Here is a 22,133-nt window from a genome sequence, read left to right on the forward strand (position 1 = left end):
GTGGTTTTTGCCATACATTGATATGAATCAGCCATGGATTTACATGTGTTCCCCATCCTGAACCCCCCTCCCACCTCCCTCCCCATCCCATCCCTCTGGGTCATCCTAGTGCCCCAGCCCCAGCTACCTATTTTCAAGATACTCTAAACTATGTAGTGATGAAGTCAGTGGCTGTGGATTTTCTGTTCTGTCCCTTGAGAGAGTCAGTGGTTTTTCATTGAACGGTGAGGGCTAAGGATCTTCCACAGAACCCTACTATTTCCCTGGGCCACCAAAAGACCTCTATTAAATAGATGATTTGGGGGCTAGGAAGAGGTAAGTGGCAGATTAAAGAGCAGTGTATTTATTTCATGGCGATGCAAATCTCAGTCCCATTGTTTTGTGTAGTATTGTTACTTAGCCTTTGTGTTTAATAACACATTCTTCTTTGTAGGATCATCATGATGTTATAGACACTCCTATGGACTTCAGCACTGTGAAAGAAACATTGGAAACAGGAAACTATGGTAGTCCTCTGGAGTTTTATAAGGATGTTCGCCAAATATTCAGCAACTCCAAAGCTTACACCTCTAATAAAAAGTCACGGGTATGAAGAACCATTATTAGGTGGATTAATTACCTAGATGTTTAGTTATATATATCAGGCAGCTTTCTATAACCAGTTTTAAAATTGCTAAACAAGTATGTACTATCATTCTGATGTAGTTTCTGAAGTTTGATTCTCAGTACTTTCTCTGAAACAGTTTATCAAGCAAGCATTAAAGAGAAATTAAGCTGCCCCTCTTGCTTTCTCCTACTTGCGTCTTTACTCTTAAATAACACCCTATTTGCCAAAAAGAAGTCAAAGAAAGGAATAGTAGAAATTTGAGTACTCTTTAATATGTTCAATAAATAATTTAATAAAAATGGTTGGCAGGATTAGTTTATATGAAGTATTTAGATTAGCTCTGAATATTTATGTTCCCTTTATTATAACAAATTAATGAACTATATTGGGAAATTATAACTTTATTCGTACTCACATTTAATGTAAGGCTTTTTTATGTTCTATCATAACTTACACATCTTAAGAATAATGTAATTTTCATGTTTTTTTATCACTAGTGTCTGATTAACTTTTAAATCAGTTGCACAGTAGGTATATACATGGTCACTTCTACTTCATATAAAATGAATTTTTACTGATTTCTGCACACATAATTTTTCGTACTTTTTTCCCTATATTTTCTGCATATTTCTAAAATAAATGTAGATTTATTTTCTACATTTACATGTGTACTTATAAGTGTTTATATATCTTTTAGTAGGATTTACATTTTGAAGCCTTTCTGAAAATATATAATGAACATTTTCCCATTTTATCATTATTTTTTGAAGACAGAAGTTTTAATGTCTCCATTGTATTCCACCATATAGGTGGTTTTCTGTTGTTTAACCAGCATCCTATTGCTAGAGATACAGGTTGTTTTAAATTTTTCACTTTAGATGGATATTGCTGTGGCTAACATCTTTAACATCCTTGAACATAGTGAACATGTGTAATTCTCTGATATTACCTTAGGATAAGTTCCTAGTGAAGAAATTATTAGCCAAAGGATGTATATATTTTAAGGGTTTTGGCATGTATAGCCAATAGTCTTTAGATTTTGTTCAGGTTAAAATATCCACTGGCAATGTATAAGAATGTTTTTTCCTGCTCTTCCCAACACTGGATATTATCTTTTGAAAATCCTTATTATTTGTAGGTGAAAATGGCTTCTTGTTTTAATTCTTCACGAAGAATTTTTCAAGTGTAGAAGTAGCACATATATTATGTCTGACAGGATGATGTTGATATTGTTCAAGCATGTTTATAACCTTTTGTTTTTATATAATTGAAGTAGTTGGTAAAACAAGGCTAATTTCTACCTTTTCAGATCTATAGCATGACACTGCGATTGTCTGCCTTATTTGAAAGTCGTATTAAAAATATCATCTCTGAATATAAGTCAGCTATCCAGAGTCAGAAGAGGAGAAGGCCACGGTACAGAAAACGTCTAAGAAGCAGCAGCAGTTCATTGTCTAGTAGCAGAGCTCCTAGGTATATTACACTGATGTAGCAGTTTAGTTTTTAAAACATTTTGTATGTATTACCTTACTTCTTAAAGTTTATTAACTACTTTGAGGGAATCTCAAGACCCAAGAGGTTTTTTTTTTTTTTTTCTTTTTTTTTAAGAATTCTTAAACCTGTGTAAAGATGGAGCTGGTAACCTAAAGCTTTGTTTATATGAATTTTACTATACCAAAACCTTTTTAAAAAAAATTTTAATAATTGAAATTTAACTCTGTCCTATTACTAGTTTGAAGTATTTCATTTAAATTATATTGTATTTCTTCTATGCTTAGCTTAGGCATTTTGTAACATACTATCTATCATAACATATTGCTACTAGAAAAAAGAACTGCTCATTATTATATATTTTTACTTATAGTCCAAAAGGGAAACAGAAGCAAATGAAGCTGCAGCCTAAAAATGACCAGAATACCTCAGTGTCTTATGCCAGGACTAGCTCTCCTTTCTCATCTCCTGGTAAATATGTCTTTTATTTTTGGTGTTCTGTATTTTAGCTAAATACTAAGGATATAGAAGAGGCAGTGTGGTTTATAATGCAAAGGGTAATGGATATGGATATAGAAAAGTTGCATTTTACCCCTAGTTCTTCTATCTCTGTGGCCCTAGGTAAGATATTAGGTCATAGTTTCTTTATTTTTAAAGTGAGGGTGTTAAGACTAGATGAATTTTCAAATAACTTATGTTTAAAATTATGTGACTTTATGATTTTTAATATCTGTAATATCTCAGACCACTCATCTGCAATATATTTTCCAACATAAAAATTGAAGAGTCATTATGTGAGGAAGTAGTTTCCTTGGAAACATTTTTTTTGACATTCTGTGCTTGAAAGTTTCAGTTTCGTTCAGCTCAGTTGTGTCCTACTTTTTGTGACCCCATGGACTGCGGCATGCCAGGCCTCCCTGTCTATCACCAACTCCTGGAGTTTACTCAAAGTCATGTCCATTGAGTCGGTGATGGCATCCAACCATCTCATCCTCTGTTGGCCCCTTCTCCTCCTGCCTTCAGTCTTTGCCAGCATTGGAGTCTTTTCAAATGAGTCAGCTCTTCACGTTAGGACGCCAAAGTGTTTTAGTTTCAGCTTTAGCATCTGTCCTTCCAATGAATATTCAGGACTGATTTCCTTTAGGATGGACTGGTTGGATCTCCTTGCAGTCCAGGGACTCTCAAGAGTCTTCTCCAATACCACAGTTCAAAAGCATCAATTCTTCAGTGCTCAGCTTTCTTTATAGTCCAGTTCTCACATCCATATGACTATTGGAAAAACCATAGCTTTGACTAGATGGACCTTTGTTGGCAAAGTGATGTCTCTGCTTTTTAATATGCTGTCTAGGTTGGTCGTAACTTTTCTTCCAAGGAGTAAGTGTCTTTTAATTTCATGCTGCAGTCACCATCTGCAGTGATATTGGAGCTCAAAAAAGTAAAATCTATCACTGTTTCAACTGTTTCCCCATCAATTTGCCATGAAGTGATGGGACCAGATGCCATGATCTTAGTTTTCTGAATGGTAAGCTTTAAGCCAACTTTTGCACTCTCCTCTTTCACTTTCATCAAGAGGCTCTTTAGTTCTTCTTCGCTTTCTGCCATAAGGGTGGTGTCATCTGCATATCTGAGGTTATTGATATTTCTCCCGGAAACCTTGATTCCAGCTTGTGCTTCATCCAGCCTAGTGTTTCTCATGATGTACTCTGCATATAAGTTAAATAAGCAGGGTGACAATATACAGCCTTGACGTACTCCTTTTCCTATTTGGAACCAGTCTGTTGTTCCATGTCCAGTTCTAACTATTGCTTCCTGACCTGCATACAAATTTCTCAAGAGGCAGGTCAGGTGGTCTGGTATTCCAATCTCTTGAAGACTTTTCCACAGTTTATTGTGATCCACACAGTCAAAGGCTTTGGCATAGTCAATAAAGCAGAAATGTTTTTCTGAAATTCTCTTGCTTTTTTGATCATCCAGCGGATGTTGTCAATTTGATCTCTGGTTCCGCTGCCTTTTCTAAATCCAGTTGGATCATATGGAAGTACTTCATCTGGAAGTACTAGCTTGGAGAATTTTGAACATTACTTTACTAGCATGTGAGATGAGTGCAATTGTGCGGCAGTTTGAGCATTCTTTGACATTGCCTTTCTTAGGGATTGGAATGAAAACCGACCTTTTCCAGTCCTGTGGCCACTGCTGAGTTTTCCAAATTTGCTGGCATATTGAGTGCAGCACAGCATCATCTTTTAGAATTTGAAATAGCTCAACTGAAATTCCATCACCTCCACTAGCTTTATTGTAATGATGCTTCCTAAGGCCCACTTGACTTCGCATTCCAGGATGTCTGGCTCTAGGTGACTGATCATACCATCATGATTACCTGGGTCGTGAAGATCTTTGTTGTATAGTTCTGTGAATTCTTGCCACCTCTTCTTAATATCTTCTGCTTCTGTTAGGTCCATACCATTTCTGTCCTTTATCAAACTCATCTTTGCATGAGATGTTCCCTTGGTATCTCTAATTTTCTAGAGATCTCTAGTCTTTCCCATTCTGTTGTTTTCCTCTATTTATTTGCACTGATCACTGAGGAAGGCTTTCTTATCTCTCCTTGCTATTCTTTGGAACTCTGCATTCAAATGGGTATATCTTTCCATTTCTCCTTTGCCTTTTGCTGCTTTTCTTTTCACAGCTACTTGTAAGGCCTCCTCAGACAGCCATTTTACTTTTTTGCATTTGTTTTTCTTGGGGATGGTCTTGATCCCTGACTCCTGTACAGTGTCATGAACCCCCGTTGATAGTTCTTCAGGCACTCTATCAGATGTAATACCTTGAATCTATTTCTCACTTCCACTGTATAATTGTTAGGGATTTGATTTAGGCCATACCTGAATGGCCTAGTGGTTTTCCCTTCTTTCTTCAATTTAAGTCTGAATTTGGCAATAAAGAGTTCATGATCTGAGCCACAGTCAGGTCCCAGTCTTCTTTTTGCTGACTGTACAGAGCTTTTCCATCTTTGGCTGCAAAGAATATAATCAATCTGATTTTGGTTTTGACCACCTGGTGATGTCCATATGTAGAGTCTTCTCTTGTATTGTTGGAAGAGGGTGTTTGTTATGACCAGTGTGTTCTTTCGCAAAACTCTTATTAGCCTTTGTCCTACTTCATTCTGTACGCCGAGGCCAAATTTGACTGTTACTCCAGGTGTTTCTTGACTTCCTACTTTTGCATTTCAGTCCCCTATAATGAAAATGACATCTTTTTTGGGTGTTAGTTCTAGAAGGCCTTGTAGGTCTTCATGTAACCATTCAACTTCAGCTTCTTCAGCATTACTGGTCAGGGCATAGACTTGGATTACCATGATATTGAATGGTTTGCCTTGGAAACAAACAGAGATCATTCTGTTGTTTTTGAGATTGCACCCAAGTACTGCATTTTGGAATCTTTTGTTGACTGTGATGGATATTCCATTTCTTCTAAGGGATTCTTGCCCACAGTAATAGATATAATGGTCATCTGAGTTAAATTCACCCATTCCAGTCCATTTTAGTTCTCTGATTCCTAAAATGTTGATGTTCACTCTTGCCATCTCCTGTTTGACCACTTCCAGTTTACCTTGATTCATGCACTTAGCATTCCAGGTTCCTATGCAATATTGCTGTTTACAGCATCACACTTTGCTTCTATCTCCAGTCACATCCACAACTGGGTGTTATTTTTACTTTGACTCAGTCTCTTCATTCTTTCTGAGTTATTTCTCCACTGATTTCCAGTAGCATATTGGGGACCTACTGACCTGGGGAGTTAATCTTTCAGTGTCCTATCTTTTTGCCTTTTCATACTGTTCATGGGGTTTTCAAGGCAAGAATACTGAAGTGATTTGCCATTCCCTTGTCCAGTGGACCACATTTTGTCAGAACTTTTCACTGTGACCCGTCCATCTTGGGTGGCCCTACATGGCGTGGCTCATAGTTTCATTGAGTTAAACGAGACTGTGGTCCATGTGGTTAGATTGGTTAGTTTTCTGTGATTGTGGTTTTCAATCTGTCTGCCCTCTGATGGAGAAGGATAAGAGGCTTATGGAAGTTTCCTGATGGGAGAGACTGACTGAAGGAGAAACTGGGTCTTGTTCTGATGTGAGGGGCCATGGTTAGTAAATCTTTAATCCAATTTTGTGTTGATGGGTGGAGCCTGAAAGTTTAATGATGTAATAAACCATTTGTTCTCAAAATATTCATATTTTCTCCTTCAAACAACTTGTAATTTTGATGTTAGAGTGAAATAACTGAGGGAGCTATAGTTTTAAAAGCAGCCTTTTTAGTTTTTATGAAAGCATAATTATGTTAACATTATAGTCTTTTTTAAAATGTTAAGTTTCAGATGCTGCTGAAGGGCTTTCACTGTATTTACTTGATGATGAACCGGATGGGCCATTTTCTTCATCGAGCTTCAGTGGATATAACCGAAGTGGAAATAACCATGACCCAGGGAAAGCCAAATCATTTCGAAATAGAGTTTTGCCGATTAAGCAAGGTAAGAAATAAATGTGAACAGGGCATTTATTCTTTGTTCCTTTAAGACACGTCCTTTAAAAGCTGATATATTTAGGTAGTAAAAATTAGCATTTCCTTAAAATTAATGAGGATTTCAATATTGTCAAATCTGAGTCAGATAGGATTTCATATGCACATTTCTTTTTTTTTTTTTGGAGGAGTAGAAAGAAGTAGCTTTATTACTTTACCAGGTAAAGGGGGAACACAGTAGGCCAGTGTGTCAAGAAATGTGCCCCTGCTTCCTGGGAAGTTGGAAGAGGTCTTAAGGTTTTCAGGGTGGTTTTTTTGGGGGGGTGGGGGGTGGGAAATGAGGCTGAAAAAAAGAACGAGGGCTGGTGTGGTCTTGCATTCTTCTCCCCCTCCTGGGTGAATTGAGATCATCACAGCTGGCATCGGGTGATTCAAGAACAGGTTCTGGTGGTCTCTGAGGTCATCATCCCATGACATTCTTTGTAAGGTTTCTCTCTAGTATGCATTTCCTGATCAAGTCCAAGGGCTTCAATGAAAGACTCTGCCACATAGATGATATTTATATGGTTCTGCCTGCTGCATGGATTATCTCATGTCTGCTGATACCCACAGAGAGCAGGTTCCTGAAGGTCTCCGACATCACATCCACGTATAAGGCCCTCTGAGCAGGGTCCAGGCATTCCCACTCTTCTGGAGAGAATTGGATGGTCACATCATTCAATGTCAACTGTGACTGAGAAACAGCCATCCTTTACTTTCCTCTTCCTCCTCTTCTTATAGGGTTCTTACTCAGACAACTTGCATCTTTAGAGGTCAAGCTTCAAAGCTCGGGACCGTGACCTTGGCTGCGTCCCATATGCACATTTCTAAACATATCTTAGTCTTTTAAAATAAGATTTAAAATGAATAGGGAAGAAAAACTAAATAAAGTGATCTTTCCCTGAGCACATAAAACCCAGACTGTTTGACATATTTAAGATCGTTCATTTTATTAAACCACATTAAGAAAAAAGGAAAAAGTTTTCCAGTATCATCTTTAAATAGGCCTAATATTTCTAAGGGCTACTCATATTTTACAAAGGGTTTATGTTGAAAAATGAGCCTTCTTTCAGTCAACACCCACTTCTGAAACCTTCTTTTTGTTTTCCAGTTAAATAACTCAGATATTCTCTTTCTCCGGGGCCTGCTCTCTCAATAATTCAGGGGTTTTCAGACTCCTCTACCTATTTCTTGATAATCCACAGAGGTACTTCAGAAAGTCTCAGAAGAACTTTCTCCATTCAACCAGACCACTCTTTTTTTTTTTTTATTTCATGTTATGAGCTTTCATGTAACTTTCATTTGAAGAATAATTTTCATTGCTAAAAAGGAAATCACTGACTTAATAATTCATTATCATGTACATCCAGTTTGGACCATGTCTGGGGGCATCAGTTATAAGTACTAAACGTTATGCAAACTTTATGTTGTAGACCCTGACCATGTTCAAAGGAAGTTCTGATGTAGTCATCTGTTTGAAGTTTGGAAGAATGATTAATATTCTTTTACAAATATCTTTTTTGGAATATATACATTCTAATTTATATAAATTTTAATGAAAGATTAAGTAGTTTATTACTATTAAAGTATTAAATAGCTTAAAAATATATATTCTATAGTTATATTTTGTTATATGACAAATATTGAAGCATCTGATTACTTTAAAATAGTTAGTGCCTTTATTTTTCCCAGTCTGTATCTTTACCTTCACCTTTGATCCTGCTATACATTGTATATTCATTTCCACTTCTCTTTCTGTCCTTTCCTTCACTGTCAAGCTTTTAGAAAGAATAGCTTCTACTTTCCACCTCTGTTTTCTTTCCATCTAAACATCCCTTTATCCTCTGTAGTCTGACCTCTGCCGCCACCACTCCCCAAAGGCTATTTTCCTCAGAATCACCAGTAATCTTCAGTGACCAACCAGTGTCCTTTTCTTAGTACCCCACCTCCTCGATCTCTCTATATGTTTGCATGCTATTGACTACCTACTCTAGGAACTCCACTGCTTGGCTTCTATACTCTACTGATTGCATATCTCCGTTTCACCTATATTTCTATATTTTGTCTTTTCTTTGGCCCTTTATGCCTCCTATTTGCAGTTTCTCACTTTTTTTTGTCTTCTACAAATAAAGGAATCTAATAACTACATCAGTCGTCTTTATGCTAATGACTCCAAATTCATGCATCTAGCCCTAACATCTGTTTGTTCTATCAGTATAATTTATAGTACTTCCTAAAAAAAGTTTCCCTTGTGTGCTTAGCATCCATTTTTCTGTTTCAAGTGTGCTTCTTTCTCTGCACTCACTATTTTAGTTAATGATACCGTCATCCTCTGTGTCATCCACCTTAAAATCTTACAACGTTCTTTGACTAACCTTTTATCCCTCATAAGTGTCACTTTCTAAGTTTTGTAAATTCTACAACTTTTTAATATCACTTAAATCTCTTGTCTGCAGTTCATATTGCTATCCCCATAGTTTCTCGCCTAGTCTAGCAGTCAACGTGGGTGGTCACAATAAGATACTACAGACTGGGTAGCTTAAACAACAGGTACTCATTTTTTAGCAGCTTTATTGAGATACCATTTGGTATTTAAAAATTGTATGTTTAAAGTGTACCACTTGATATTTTGTTATATATATGCACTGAGAAATGGCCACCAGAGTCAAGCTAACATTATCTGTCACCTCTACATAGCCACTGTGTGTGTGTGTGTGTGTGCATGCATGTGTGGAGAAGATTTAAAGTCTAGCCTCTTAGTGAATTTCAGGTATACAATGCAGTATTAACTGTTGTCACCATGCTGTATATTTGATATCTAGAATTTATTCATCCAGAATAACTGAATCTTTGTACCCTTTTACCAACACCTCTACGTTTTTCCTCCCTCCAGCTCCTGGCAGCCACCATCCTACTCTTTGCCTCTATGAGTATGACTATTTTAAATTATACATATAAGTGATATTGTGCAATATTTCTTTTTCTGTATGTTGCTTATTTTGCTTAGCCTAACGTCTTCCAGTTCCATGCATGTTGTAAATGGCAGGATTTCTTTCTCTTATCCATTCATCTGTTGGAAGATAGGTTGTTTCCATGTTTTGCCTCTTATGAATACTGCTATATTGAACATGGGAATACAGACATGTCTTCAAGATCCTGATTTCTATTTCTTTGGATATATGCCCAGAAGTAGGATTGCTAAATCAAATGGTAGTTCTGTTTTAGGGAACATCTGTACTGATTTCCATAATGGCTGTACTGATTTACTTTCTCTCCAACAGTGTGTGAGGGTTCCCTTTTCTCTTTATCCTCACTAACACTTCTTATCTTTTTTCAATTTTGTATTTGATTATTTAGTTTTTAAAAATTTTTGTCTGTGCTTCACAACATGTGGGTTCTTAGTTCCCTGACCAGGGATTGAACCTATACCCCCTGCATTGGAAGTGTGTAGTCTTAACCACTGCCAGTCTTTATCTTTTCAATATTAGCCATCCTAACAGCTGTGAACTGATACCTGATTGTGGTTTTGATTTGCATTGCCCTGATGATTAGAGATGTTGTACACCTTTTCATAAATCTGCAATAGACATTGTTTTCTCACAGTTCTGAAGGCTCAAAATCCAAGATCAAGGTGCCAGCAGGGTTGGTGTCTGTTGAGGACTTTCTTCCTGGCATGCTGATGGCTACTTTCTCCCTGTGTCCTCATGTGGCTTTTTCTGTCTATACACAGTCAGGGAGAGCCAGCAAGCACTGGTGTGTCTTTCTCTTAAAAGGATGCCAGTCCTGGTGCATTAGGGCCCATCTACCCTTATGATTTCATTTAATTTTAATTATTTCTATAAGGGCCCTGTCTCTAAATACAGTCATATTCAGGGCTAGGACTTCAACATATGTATTTGGCAAAGGTAGGGAGGGCACACAAAATTCAGTCCATAACACTTAGACTATTATACCAATCTTGTAATTATGGTTACCATACAACCCTACTCTTTTTTCTCTCCAGTTTTTCCAGTTCACTCTACTGTTTTCCTCCTACCCTGCTTATCTTTGCCAATTATTTTTTATTTCTAAATGTTGAAATATACCAAGTCTCAGCCCTCAGCCACCTTCTTGCTCTCTCCATGAGCTTTCTCAGTTCTCTTCACCCTAAATGTTACCTCTTTATTGAAAATTTCCAAAACTATATCTCCAATTCTATCCAAGTCTCCCTTGATTTCTAGACTGCTATATCCACCTGATTTTCTTTTTCTTCTTAAAATGCCTTAAGAGTTCTAATAGTGTTTAAATCTGGAATCTCTATTTTTTTCCAACAGCTTGCCCAAACCTATTCTCCTTCATTGTTCTCTAACCAAGCAAAAGATCTCCACCATCCACCAAGTTATTCAGGCCATAAAACCTTGGAGTTGACTTTCCTTTTTGCTTAGCATTTCATATCCAGCCAGTTAACAATTCCTATCAGTGCGAACTATTAAGTGTTGGTTCTGATAGCTCCTCCAGAAGGAAATATGTAAATCCAATCACTTCTCATCACCTCAATTGGTAAATCTCTTATAATATCTTACATATCATGTCTATTACAGTGTACTGCCAATTGATCTCTGCTTCCAATCTTGCCCCTTCTCTATTCTGTTCTCTGTACAGCAACCATTGGTGTTCAGTCACTCAGTCGTGTCCAACCCTTTGTGATCCCATGGACTGCAGAATGCCAGGCTTCCCTGTCCTTCATCATCTCCTGGAGCTTGCTCAAACTCATGTCCATTGACTCAGTGATGATGCCATCCAACCAACTCGTCCTATGTCATCCCCTTCTCCAACCTTCAATCTTTCCCAGCATCAGGCTCTTTTCTAAAGAGTTGGCTCTTCGAATCAGGTGGCCACAGTGATGGAATTTCAGTTTCAGCATTAGTCCTTCCAATGAATATTCCAGGGTTGATTGCCTTTAGGATTGACTGGTTTGGTCTCCTTGCTGTCTAAGTCTTCTCCAACACTACAATTCGCAGGCATCAATTCTTAAGCACTCAACCTTCTTTGTGATTTAACTCTCACATCCATACATGACTACTGGAAAAACCATAGTTTTGACAAGATGGGCCTTTGTCGACAAAGTAATGTCTCTGTTTTTTAATATGCTGTCTAGGTTGGTCATAGCTTTCCTTCCAAGGAGCAAGTGTCTTTTAATTTCATGGCTGAAGTCACACCCTGCAATGATTTTGAGCCCAAGAAAATAAAGTCTGCCACTGTTTCCATTGTTTCCCCATCTATTTGCCATAGCACAGCAACCATCAGTTCAGTTCAGTTCAGTCACTCAGTTGTGTCCAACTCTTTGCAACCCCATGGACTGCAGCACACCAGGCCTCCCTGTCCATCACCAACTCCCAGAGTTTACTCAAACTCATGTCCATTGAGTTGGTGATCCAATCCAACCATCTCATCCTCTGTCATACTTTCTCCTCCCGCCTTCAATCTTTCCCAGCATCAGGATCTTTTCAAATGAGCAGGTCTTTGCATCAGGTGGCCAAAGTATTGGAGTTTCAGCTTCACCATCAGTCCTTTCAATGAATATTCACGACTGATTACCTTTAGGATAGACTGGTTGGATCTCCTTGCAGTTCAGGGACCCTCAAGAGTCTTTTCCAACACCATAGTTCAAAAACTTCAATTCTTCAGCACTCAGCTTTCTTTATATTCCAGCTCTCACATTCATACATGAGTACTGGAAAAACCATAGCCTTCACTAGATGAAAATTTGTTGGCAAAGTAATGTCTCTGCTTTTTAATATGCTGTCTAGGTTGGTCAGAATTTTTCTCCCAAGGAGTAAGTGTCTTTTAATTTCATGGCTGCAGTCACCATCTGCAGTGATTTTGGAGCCCAAAAAAGTGAAGTCTGCCACTGTTTCCACTGTCTCCCCATATATTTGCCATGAAGTGATGGGACTGGATGCCATGATCTTAGTTTTCTCAATGTTGAGCTTTAAGCCATCTTTTTCACTCTCCTCTTTCACTTTCATCAAGAGACTCTTCAGATCTTCTTTGCTTTCTGCCATAGGTGCTATCATCTGAATATCTGAGGTTATTGATATTTCTCCCAGCAATCTTGATTCCAACTTGTGCTTCATCCGGCCCAGTGTTTCTCATGGTGTACTCTGCATATAAGTTAAGTAAGCACGGTGACAATATACAGCCTTGATGTACTCCTTTTCCTATTTGGAACCAGTCTGTTGTTCCATGTCCAGTTCTAACTGTTACTTCCTGACCTGCATACAGATTTCTCAAGAGGCAGGTCAGGTGGTCTGGTATTCCCATCTCTTGGAGAATTTTCCACAGTTTATTGTGATCCACATAGTCAAAGACTTTGGCATAGTCAATAAAGCAGTAGATGTTTTTCTGGAACTCTCTTGCTTTTTCGATGATCCAGCAGAGGTTGGCAATTTGATCTCTGGTTCCTCTGCATTTTGTAAAACCATCTTGAACATTTGGAAATTCTCGGTTCACGTATTGCTGAAGCCTACCTTGGAGAATTTTGAGCATTACTTTATTAGCGTGTGAGATGAGTGCAATTGTGTGGTTGTTTGAGCATTCTTTGGCATTGCCTTTCTTAGGGATTGGAATGAAAACCGACCTTTTCCAGTCCTGTGGCCACTGCTGAGTTTTCCAAATTTGCTGGCATATTGAGTTCAGCACTTTCTCAGCATCATCTTTTAAAATATGAAATAGCTCAACTGCAATTCCATCACCTCCACTAGCTTTGATCATAGTGATGCTTCCTAAGGCCCATTTGACTTCACATTCCAGGATGTCTGGCTCTAGGTGAGTTTTCACACCGTCATGATTATCTGAGTCATGAAGATCTTTTTTGTACAGTTCTGTGAATTCTTGCCACCTCTTCTTAATATCTTCTGCTTCTGTTAGGTCCATACCATTTCTGTCCTTTATTAAGTCTATCTTTGTATGAAATGTTCCCTTGGTATCTCTGATTTTCTTGAAGAGATCTCTAGTCTTTCCAGTCCATTGTTTTTCTCTATTTCTTTGCACTGATTACTGAGGAAGACTTTCTTATCTCTCCTGGCTATTCTTCAGAACTCTGCATTCAGATGGGAATATCTTTCCTTTTTTCCTTTGCTTTTTGCTTCTCTTCTTTTCACAGCTATTTGAAAGGCCTCCTCACATAGCCATTTTGCTTTTTTGCATTTCTTTTTCTTGGGGATGGTCTTGATCCTTATCTCCTGTACAATGTCATGAACCTCCATCCATAGTTCATCAGGCACTCTTATCAGATATAGTTCTGTAAATATATTTCTCACTTCCACTGTATAATTGTTAGGGATTTGGTTTAGGTCATACCTGAATGGTCTAGTGGTTTTCCCTACTTTCTTCAATTTAAGTCTGAATTTGGCAATAAGGAGTTCATGATCTGAGCCACAGTCAGCTCCTGGTCTTGTTTTTTCTGACTGTATAGAGCTTCTCAATCTTTGGCTGCAAGGAATATAATCAGTCTGATTTAGGTGTTGACCATCTGGTGCTATCCATGGGTAGTGTCTTCTCTTGTGTTGTTGGAAGAGGGTGTTTGCTATGACCAGTGTGTTCCCTTGGTAAAACTCTAAAGTATTTACATTTACCCTGCTTCATTCTGTACTCCAAGACCAAATTTGCCTGTTACTCCAGGTGTGTCTTGACTTCCTACTTTTGCATTCCAGTCCCCTATAATGAAAAGCACATGTTTTTTGGGTGTTAGTTCTAAAAGGTCTTGTAGGTCTTCATAGAACCGTTTAACTTCAGCTTCTTCAGCATTACTGGTCAGGGCATAGACTTGGATCACCTTAATATTGAATGGTTTGACTTGGAAACGAACAGAGGTCATTCTGTCGTTTTTGAGATTGCATCCAAGTACTGCATTTCAGACTCTTTTGTTGAGTATTATGGCTACTTCATTTCTTCTAAGGGATTCTTGCCCACAATCACAGAAAACTAACCAATCTAATCACATGGACCACAGCCTCGTTTAACTCAATGAAACTATGAGCCATGCCGTGTAGGGCCACCCAAGATAGATAGGTAATGGTGGAGTGTTCTGACAAAATATGATCCACTGGAAAGGGAATGGCAAATCACTTCAGTATTCTTGCCTTGAGAACCCCATGAATAGTATGAAAAGGCAAAAAGATAGGACACTGAAAGATTTAACTCCCCAGGTCGGTAGGTCCCCAATATGTTACTGGAGATCAGTGGAGGAATCATTCCAGAAAGAATTAAGAGATGGAGCCAAAGCAAAAACAACACCTAGTTGTGGATGTGACTGGTGATGGAAGCAAAGTCCAGTGCTGTAGAGAGCACTACTGTATAGGAACCTGGAATGTTAGGTCCATGAATCAAGGCAAATTGGAAGTGATCAAACAGAGATGGCAAGAGTGAACGTTGACATTTTAGAAATCAGATAACTAACTGGAATGAGTAAATTTAACTCAGATGACAGCAACCATAGCACTCTTTTAATGTAAATTGAATCCTGTCATTCTCTAGCTTTAAAATTATACACTGGCTGTCATCTCCTACTTATTTCCTATTTGTCTCTTCTACTCTTAATTTTACTGGTTTTTCTTTCCTCCAGTGGAAGTCCAGATATCACCTTATTCAGTTTTTTTCTCAAATACTGCCTCAGCCAAAAAGTCTTCCCTAGCCATTATACATATATTCACACTCTTTTCTTTACCCACTTTTCCTTTTCTTTATAACCCATTTTAGTACTTGAAATTATTTATTTGCCTGCTTCATTGCCTGTCAGGTTTTCCACACTAAAATATAAAACATAAATTCAAAGAGCAAATACTTTGTCTCATCATTGCCATATTCCAAGGTCCAAACAATGCCTAGTTGATAGTAGGTAGTCAGTAATAATTGTTGAATGCATGCATAAAATTATTCTGATCACGTGCCCATGTTCCCTTTTAGAGTTCAAGCCCTTAAATTTTTGCCTAGCTTTTTCATCCTCCGTCATCCCTACACAGTCCCTTCATCCCTGCAAAAATTAGTCAGACAAAAGTAAAAACCTTAGTATCTTCCATTTCAGCAGCTTCCCTGGTCACCTAGTGATAAAGAATCTGCCTACCAATGCAAGAGATGTGGATTTGATCCCTGGGTTAGGAAGACCCTCTGGAGGAGGAAATGGCAACCCACTCCAGTATTCTTGCCTGGGAAATGCCATGGACAGAGGAGCTTGTCAGGCTGCAGTCCACGGGGTTGCAAAAGAGTCAGACATGACAGCGTCTAAACAACAACATCTTCCATTTCAAACAGATTTAAATTCATACTCGAACACTCTGTATGGTTTTACCCCATCTATATTTGGGCACCAAATATTTTTTGATAGATTGTTTCTTTACTTTTGAATGTAAATAATCATCTTATCAGTGTCAAAGCTTAACTTTAAAAAATTATTCATCTTGATTTAGATCACTCCCATGATGGACCCCTTACAAATGGTGATGGCAGAGAGCCCCGGACAGGAATCAAGAGAAAACTACTTAGTGCATCAGAAGAAGATGAAAGCATGGGAAGAGAAGAGAAAGAGAAAAAAGAAACAAAAGAGAAATCACATTTGTCCTCCTCAGAGAGTGGAGAGTTAGAATCCAGTTTAAGTTCTGAAAGTACCTGTGGTTCTGATTCTGACTCTGAATCAACTTCCAGAACAGATCAAGATTATGTAGATGGAGACCATGATTATAGCAAATTCATACAAACTAGGCCTAAAAGAAAACTCAGAAAGCAATATACCAATGGAAAAAGAAACTGGAAAACGAGAGGCACGGGAGGAAGGGGCAGATGGGGCAGATGGGGTAGATGGAGTAGAGGAGGCAGAGGAAGAGGAGGCAGGGGACGAGGCAGTCGAGGAAGAGGTGGAGGTGGTGGGAGAGGGAGAGGAAGAGGGAGAGGAGGAAGAGGTGCTTCTAGAGGAGCCACCAGAGCCAAACGTGCACGTATTACAGATGATGAATTTGATACTATGTTTTCAGGACGCTTCAGTAGACTGCCTCGAATTAAAACAAGAAACCAAGGCAGGAGGACTGTTTTATATAATGATGATTCTGATAATGACAATTTTGTGTCCACTGAAGATCCTCTGAATCTTGGTACATCCAGATCAGGCAGAGTGCGTAAAATGACAGAAAAAGCCAGGGTTAGCCATCTCATGGGATGGAATTATTAGCAGTTAATAAATTTAGGATAATTTTAAAAATTCAATGGCCTTCTACTGCAGGGAATTTACCAGGAAATCTACAAAGCAAGTTGTGTGGGGACTTCTGCTTCCTTTCACATTGGTGCTTTTCCATTATGCCAGTATACATTTGTTTCAAGACTTTTGATCTCCACACTTCATTTGTTCAAACAAGCCTTACTCATTAGGCCTTAAATTTTAAAAAAAATTCTACACACATACACACACACACACAAACCACAGACACACTACAGATTTACTACATTAAGGGAGCATTCAGCTTCTTAAGAGTAGCATGACATTTTTATCTAAATGGAATATCCCTCTTTTGCTTTTGTATCACAGAAGTATAGCACCTTCTTACAGAGTTTTATATAGTTTGTTTTTGCCATTTTGATTCTTGTACCAGTAATAATAACTTTTGCACAATACACCAATCCTAAAGGCAGCTATTAAATGTTTACAGTTTCTATATTGTAAGAACGATCTGGATTATTTTACTCTTCCCAGGCCAAACTTTCATGAATTGTACTGAACTGAAGTATATATTTATACTACAGTTTTTTTTTTGGGGGGGTGGGGGGTTCTTAATATGCTTTTCATTGATTTGCTTAATTCATGTTAAAGGTGAGAAAGGGTTGGTGCCTTGTAAATATGTAGCAAATCTTTGTGGTGTGTCCTGATGTGTGCATTAACTTTATTAAAAAAAGAATACTTGAGGTATCAATCTAGACAAGGTGCCAAATGCAAAAGTATCTTGCATCCATTTTCTTTTTTTCTGTTATATTTTATTGCATTAATAGAACTTGTGTAGCTTAAAGAATAACTTAAACATTTGAAAAATCCTCATCCACAAAGAATAACTGAATAGTAGCTCAGCTACCTCTATTAACTACAACTACTGGAAACATTAAGAAAAATAGATGCTGTTATTCATTACTAACTAAGGAGAAATAGAACAAGCTTGGTAGGAATGAATCCTCATAAGTTATAAGCTGAGAGGTTGTTGATAATTGTATTGGCTCTCAAATGAATAGTTGTAATTAAATTTTCTCAAGTATCATAAGCTCTACCTTATTAGGCTTTTCTTAGAGCATATTTGTGTAAGTAGACTTGATCTACTGCTTATATATCTCTGCTACCACTTGCGATTTAACAGCTGTGAGTGACTGGTATTGAATTTTAAAATGTAGCACAGCACCTAGTTTGAGTTGGAATGTTTTAGCTAGCTAATATTTTGAATCAATGTAGGTTCTTCTCATCCCATTCCAAAGGGTTCTTCTGTTAATCTTTCAGAATAGAACCTGGTTGCACTGCATACTGATATTTTGAGTCATTATTTTATAGATTAAAAATAATCTTTAAACCCTATGATCTTGTTTACAGCAGTAGAGTGCACATTGGTTCCATAAGTGAGCTTGAGTTCCAAGATCAATTTTACTCCTCAAATTTGAGAGATTGCAAATTTGCTAATTCTTTAGATACCTAGATTTTTGAGGTAAGAATAATATTGATCTCTGTTTCTGTAACAACCAGTTTGCCCATAGATCAGACTTATGGAATAAAAGGAACTTCTTAATATATGCTTAGTAATCCCAGGATATTTCTTAAGCTAATGTATTTGTCTCATGTTTTCAATCATTTCATGCATCTGAAAATCCTTAAGTGCAGAGGAAGGAGTACACACATAGCATTGCTTTTTTGGTTGGGTTGGGTGGGGGGTTTTCTTGGACTAACATCTTTAAGCAATTTTCACTTGCAGTAGAAATGATGTTCAGGCTTTAAGAAAGTATTGTGAATTATTAATGGAACTAACTTCTATTTCCTGACAGTAGATCAAGTTTATTTTTGGTTGTTGTAGTCTACTTTTCACTAAACCAAAATTACTTCTGGTTGTAACTCAGCTGCCACTTTTAACCCATAATATAGATTTAAAAACATTCATGTTTAAAACTCTACATTTAATTTTTGATAAAATGTACTATTTTAGTTATTCATATCTTGGACATTTAGACTAAATTTGTGCCTGTGTTTTCCTGGAATCGATAACACTTTGGCCTACCCTATTCAAAGTAACATAGTTACTTAAATTCATGGATATATCCAAATGTGTATCATGTATATCGTTTTAGTGTGAAATTTTTTTTGACATTCTTCTATGAAGAGCTGACCTCTTGAAATGTAGAAGAATTGCCATTTGTGTGATTTAGCTATCTCAAGCTTTATTTATAATTTATTTTGAAAAATAAAAATGGCACATTTATTTCCCAAATGTCAAGATTTTCTAGGTTTAGATAATTAGAATAAAAAGGGTGAAGACATTTTAAAGAATATTTTATATGTAGTGAGATACTGTGAAAATACTAGTGAACAGCATTTTGCTGTAATGTTGATTTCAGTTATTAGGATGTAAAGAGTTAGTCACCAGGGTATGTTAGATGAGCATAGTTTTCACTTACTACAAAACAAACAGATAATTTTCTGTTTGCATGCAAATTATTTTAATAAGTGTAAAAATAAAACTTTGGAAGACAGTGTTTTTACCTTTATATCTGGATTCCCACCCCCCAATTTATACTTTGCTTTTTTTTGTAATACCACCTCCTGTGAATGTGTTGTAATTTGTATCGCATTGATATTTTATCACTTTAATTTTTTAGAGGTTCTTTAAACCTAAATAAGATCTGGGTTTAGCCATAGCAAAGCAAGTAGGAAATGAGCTAAGAAATTTGAAAAAAAAGTCTAAATTTTAATTGAATTTCTAAGAAAAAAGTTACATTTAGGTCCATGAGAGCATATACATATACAAGCCTATTCCCGTTCTGGATATTAATAGTCAATGAGTTGTAATATTTCTTATGAATGCTAATAATGTTTAAATTCCCAGCTTTAAGATTCTAGCATGTGTATCTGTTTATGAAACAGATTGTGTTGCTTCTATGGCTTGCTGTGTGTATCTCTTCCAGCAATAGGATGCTCTCTAAAACGTTCACTGGCCTCTTAGTATAATGACTAAATTTGTGTGTGTGTGCGTGCACGCATGCACTCATGTGTGCGCATGCACAGATCTATATGTAGATTTTTTCCCTCAACTTGACATGTTTTATCTCAGACATTAAAAAAAAGTTTGTATGGCAGACAGCTGTATTCACTGTCTACCAATTCATTGCTTCTGTTGTAAAGCACTTACCCTGTATATATACTGCTTGATTATCCATATCATTATGCCTTCTAGATAAACAGTCTAGGTTTTGTTGTGTACATATGCCCTATTTTTAAAATTTAATTTGCCCTTCTTTCATGTGTTTCTTTGTCCGTTTCCTTTCCCAGAGATCAGGCTTGTGCTAGAATTCTTCCATACAGCACTTTGTTTCACCCAGAGGCTAGGAAACTGAGTAAAATTATTAAATCTTATTCTGCACAACTGTGTGCTCAGATTTCTAACTCAGCCTTCCAATATTTTAAAGTAAATTTGAGTGATTTATCTTTGTCATTGCTTTTGTTGTAATCCTAGATTGTCATCAAATAATAACAGAATGATTGAAATAGAAAGATGTGTATGCCACTTCTAACTTTTGATAAAAACTTTTTGGAGAATTTTTCAAAATTTGTATCTTGTAGTGATAAAATTAAACATCTATTACTTGCTTATATATCTCGGGAATTATTTTATGCACATTTATCAACTGGTACTTATGTTTAAAGTTGGCATTTTCTTTTTAAGTTGGAATTTTCACATCCACAGAAGGGAGACTTACTACATAATTTTCAGTATATTTTGATATTCTGCCTTTTAAACAATAACCAACATTTTGAGTTGAGAAGTAAATAATTACTTCTGGGGGAAGAAATGGAACTTTCAACATTTAAAGTTCATTGTTTTAAATGTTAATTCCATCCCCAACATTTTTGCGTTACATGAGGCTTTATGAAAGTTATTGAAAGTAGAATATTCAAAGATCATTTTCCCAAATTTAACAAGTTTTGATTAAATTTTAATTATGAAGTTAAATTATATTTATGGTGCTGTATTTTGTATAATATGTATTGTCCTCAAATTTCTTGACATTTATTTCTCATATAGTCTTATCCTTATTTCCTATTCCATCATTTCTCTCCTGCTTGCTCTTACCTTCATTTCTCTTTCTGCAACGAAGACTGCACCTAATTTAGCAAACTTCAACAAAACTGGCAATTTATGATTCATTGATGGGAGAAGTACAGTAGAAAGGCCCTGCAGTTTAGAGTTAAGATGTGTTTGTTTATTTATATGTGTGCCCATTTGTTACTCTTAGACCTATCTTAATTAAATTTAGAATATGATACTTTGACATAAAAGCATTGTAAGTATTTTCTAAAAAATAAAACTATTGATACATATTAAAATTGCCATTGGTAATTGACTTTTGAAATCACATACAAGAATATTTAGAAACCCACTTGGGAAATGTGGTTTACATGTGTCACCAGATACATATTAGGCAGTACTACAAATGTTAATTCTTTAAACAATACTGTGGTGATGGCAATCAGTAATTTATTTCTTTGTCCTGTAACTTATCATCCTTGTCTTTTGTAATTCCTAACAAAGTATTAACAAAATTGTACCTTATGTTTGTTCTTAGTATCCGTAAGTTTTAAGGTGGAAAATCATTCAGTTAATAGTTGATGTGATGTTGTATATGGACAAAATGTCCATTAAACTAAAATTCAGTAAAGAAAGGTAAACTAAACTGGCTTGGTTTATAAAAGATGTTTTGTTTGGCAGTTATTAGTCATTATAAGCAATTATCTTCAAAGAAAAAAACTGGACTAATTTGTTGCCATTCTTTATGGGATGTTTACAATAAAATTCCAAGTTGTTTGGAATCAGTTGCACTCTTGCTGCTTTGTGCTTCAACTCAGATACTGGAGATAAATTAACAAGAAGAAAGAAATATGGAGTTACCTTTCCATTATCCAGCTTCAGAGACTGTAACATGTAACTCTTAGGCCTTTCCTTTGTTGTTTCTTGTCATATAGTATTTTATTGTTAATATTTTAGCCTGAGAAACTAGGGTGCTTCTTCCTATCAAAGAAAATTAAGGTTTTTTTTTTTTTCCTTAGTTGTTTCAGATATTCTTTGGGTCATTTTTAGGTAGTAACTATGTTAACATTTCAAATGTGGGCTGCTTGGTGCATTAAAAAAAACAGCCTGCAAAGCTTTATTTAACATTTTGTTTTATAGAGAGAGCTCTTTGAAATGAATAGATTTCTAATGTGTTTAAAG

The 22,133-nt window shown here is 36.6% G+C and overlaps 1 protein-coding gene across 1 annotated transcript in view; it reads left to right on the forward strand.

The window, feature by feature from the left end:
- BRWD3 (bromodomain and WD repeat domain containing 3) overlaps nucleotides 1–21,247 on the forward strand; it is a 132,334-nt gene extending 111,087 nt beyond the window's left edge. Inside the window, exons 38-42 of the mRNA XM_043459712.1 lie at nucleotides 434–586; nucleotides 1,917–2,080; nucleotides 2,472–2,569; nucleotides 6,467–6,625; nucleotides 16,101–21,247. Of these exons, the coding sequence (XP_043315647.1) occupies nucleotides 434–586; nucleotides 1,917–2,080; nucleotides 2,472–2,569; nucleotides 6,467–6,625; nucleotides 16,101–16,855 (1,329 nt within the window). The 3' untranslated portion in view covers nucleotides 16,856–21,247. The remainder of the gene's footprint in view (nucleotides 1–433; nucleotides 587–1,916; nucleotides 2,081–2,471; nucleotides 2,570–6,466; nucleotides 6,626–16,100) is intronic.
- Nucleotides 21,248–22,133: the final 886 nt, after the last annotated feature.

Source organism: Cervus canadensis, chromosome X (genome assembly GCF_019320065.1).
Source record: "Cervus canadensis isolate Bull #8, Minnesota chromosome X, ASM1932006v1, whole genome shotgun sequence".
In the NCBI taxonomy this organism is placed as follows: Eukaryota; Metazoa; Chordata; class Mammalia; order Artiodactyla; family Cervidae; genus Cervus; species Cervus canadensis.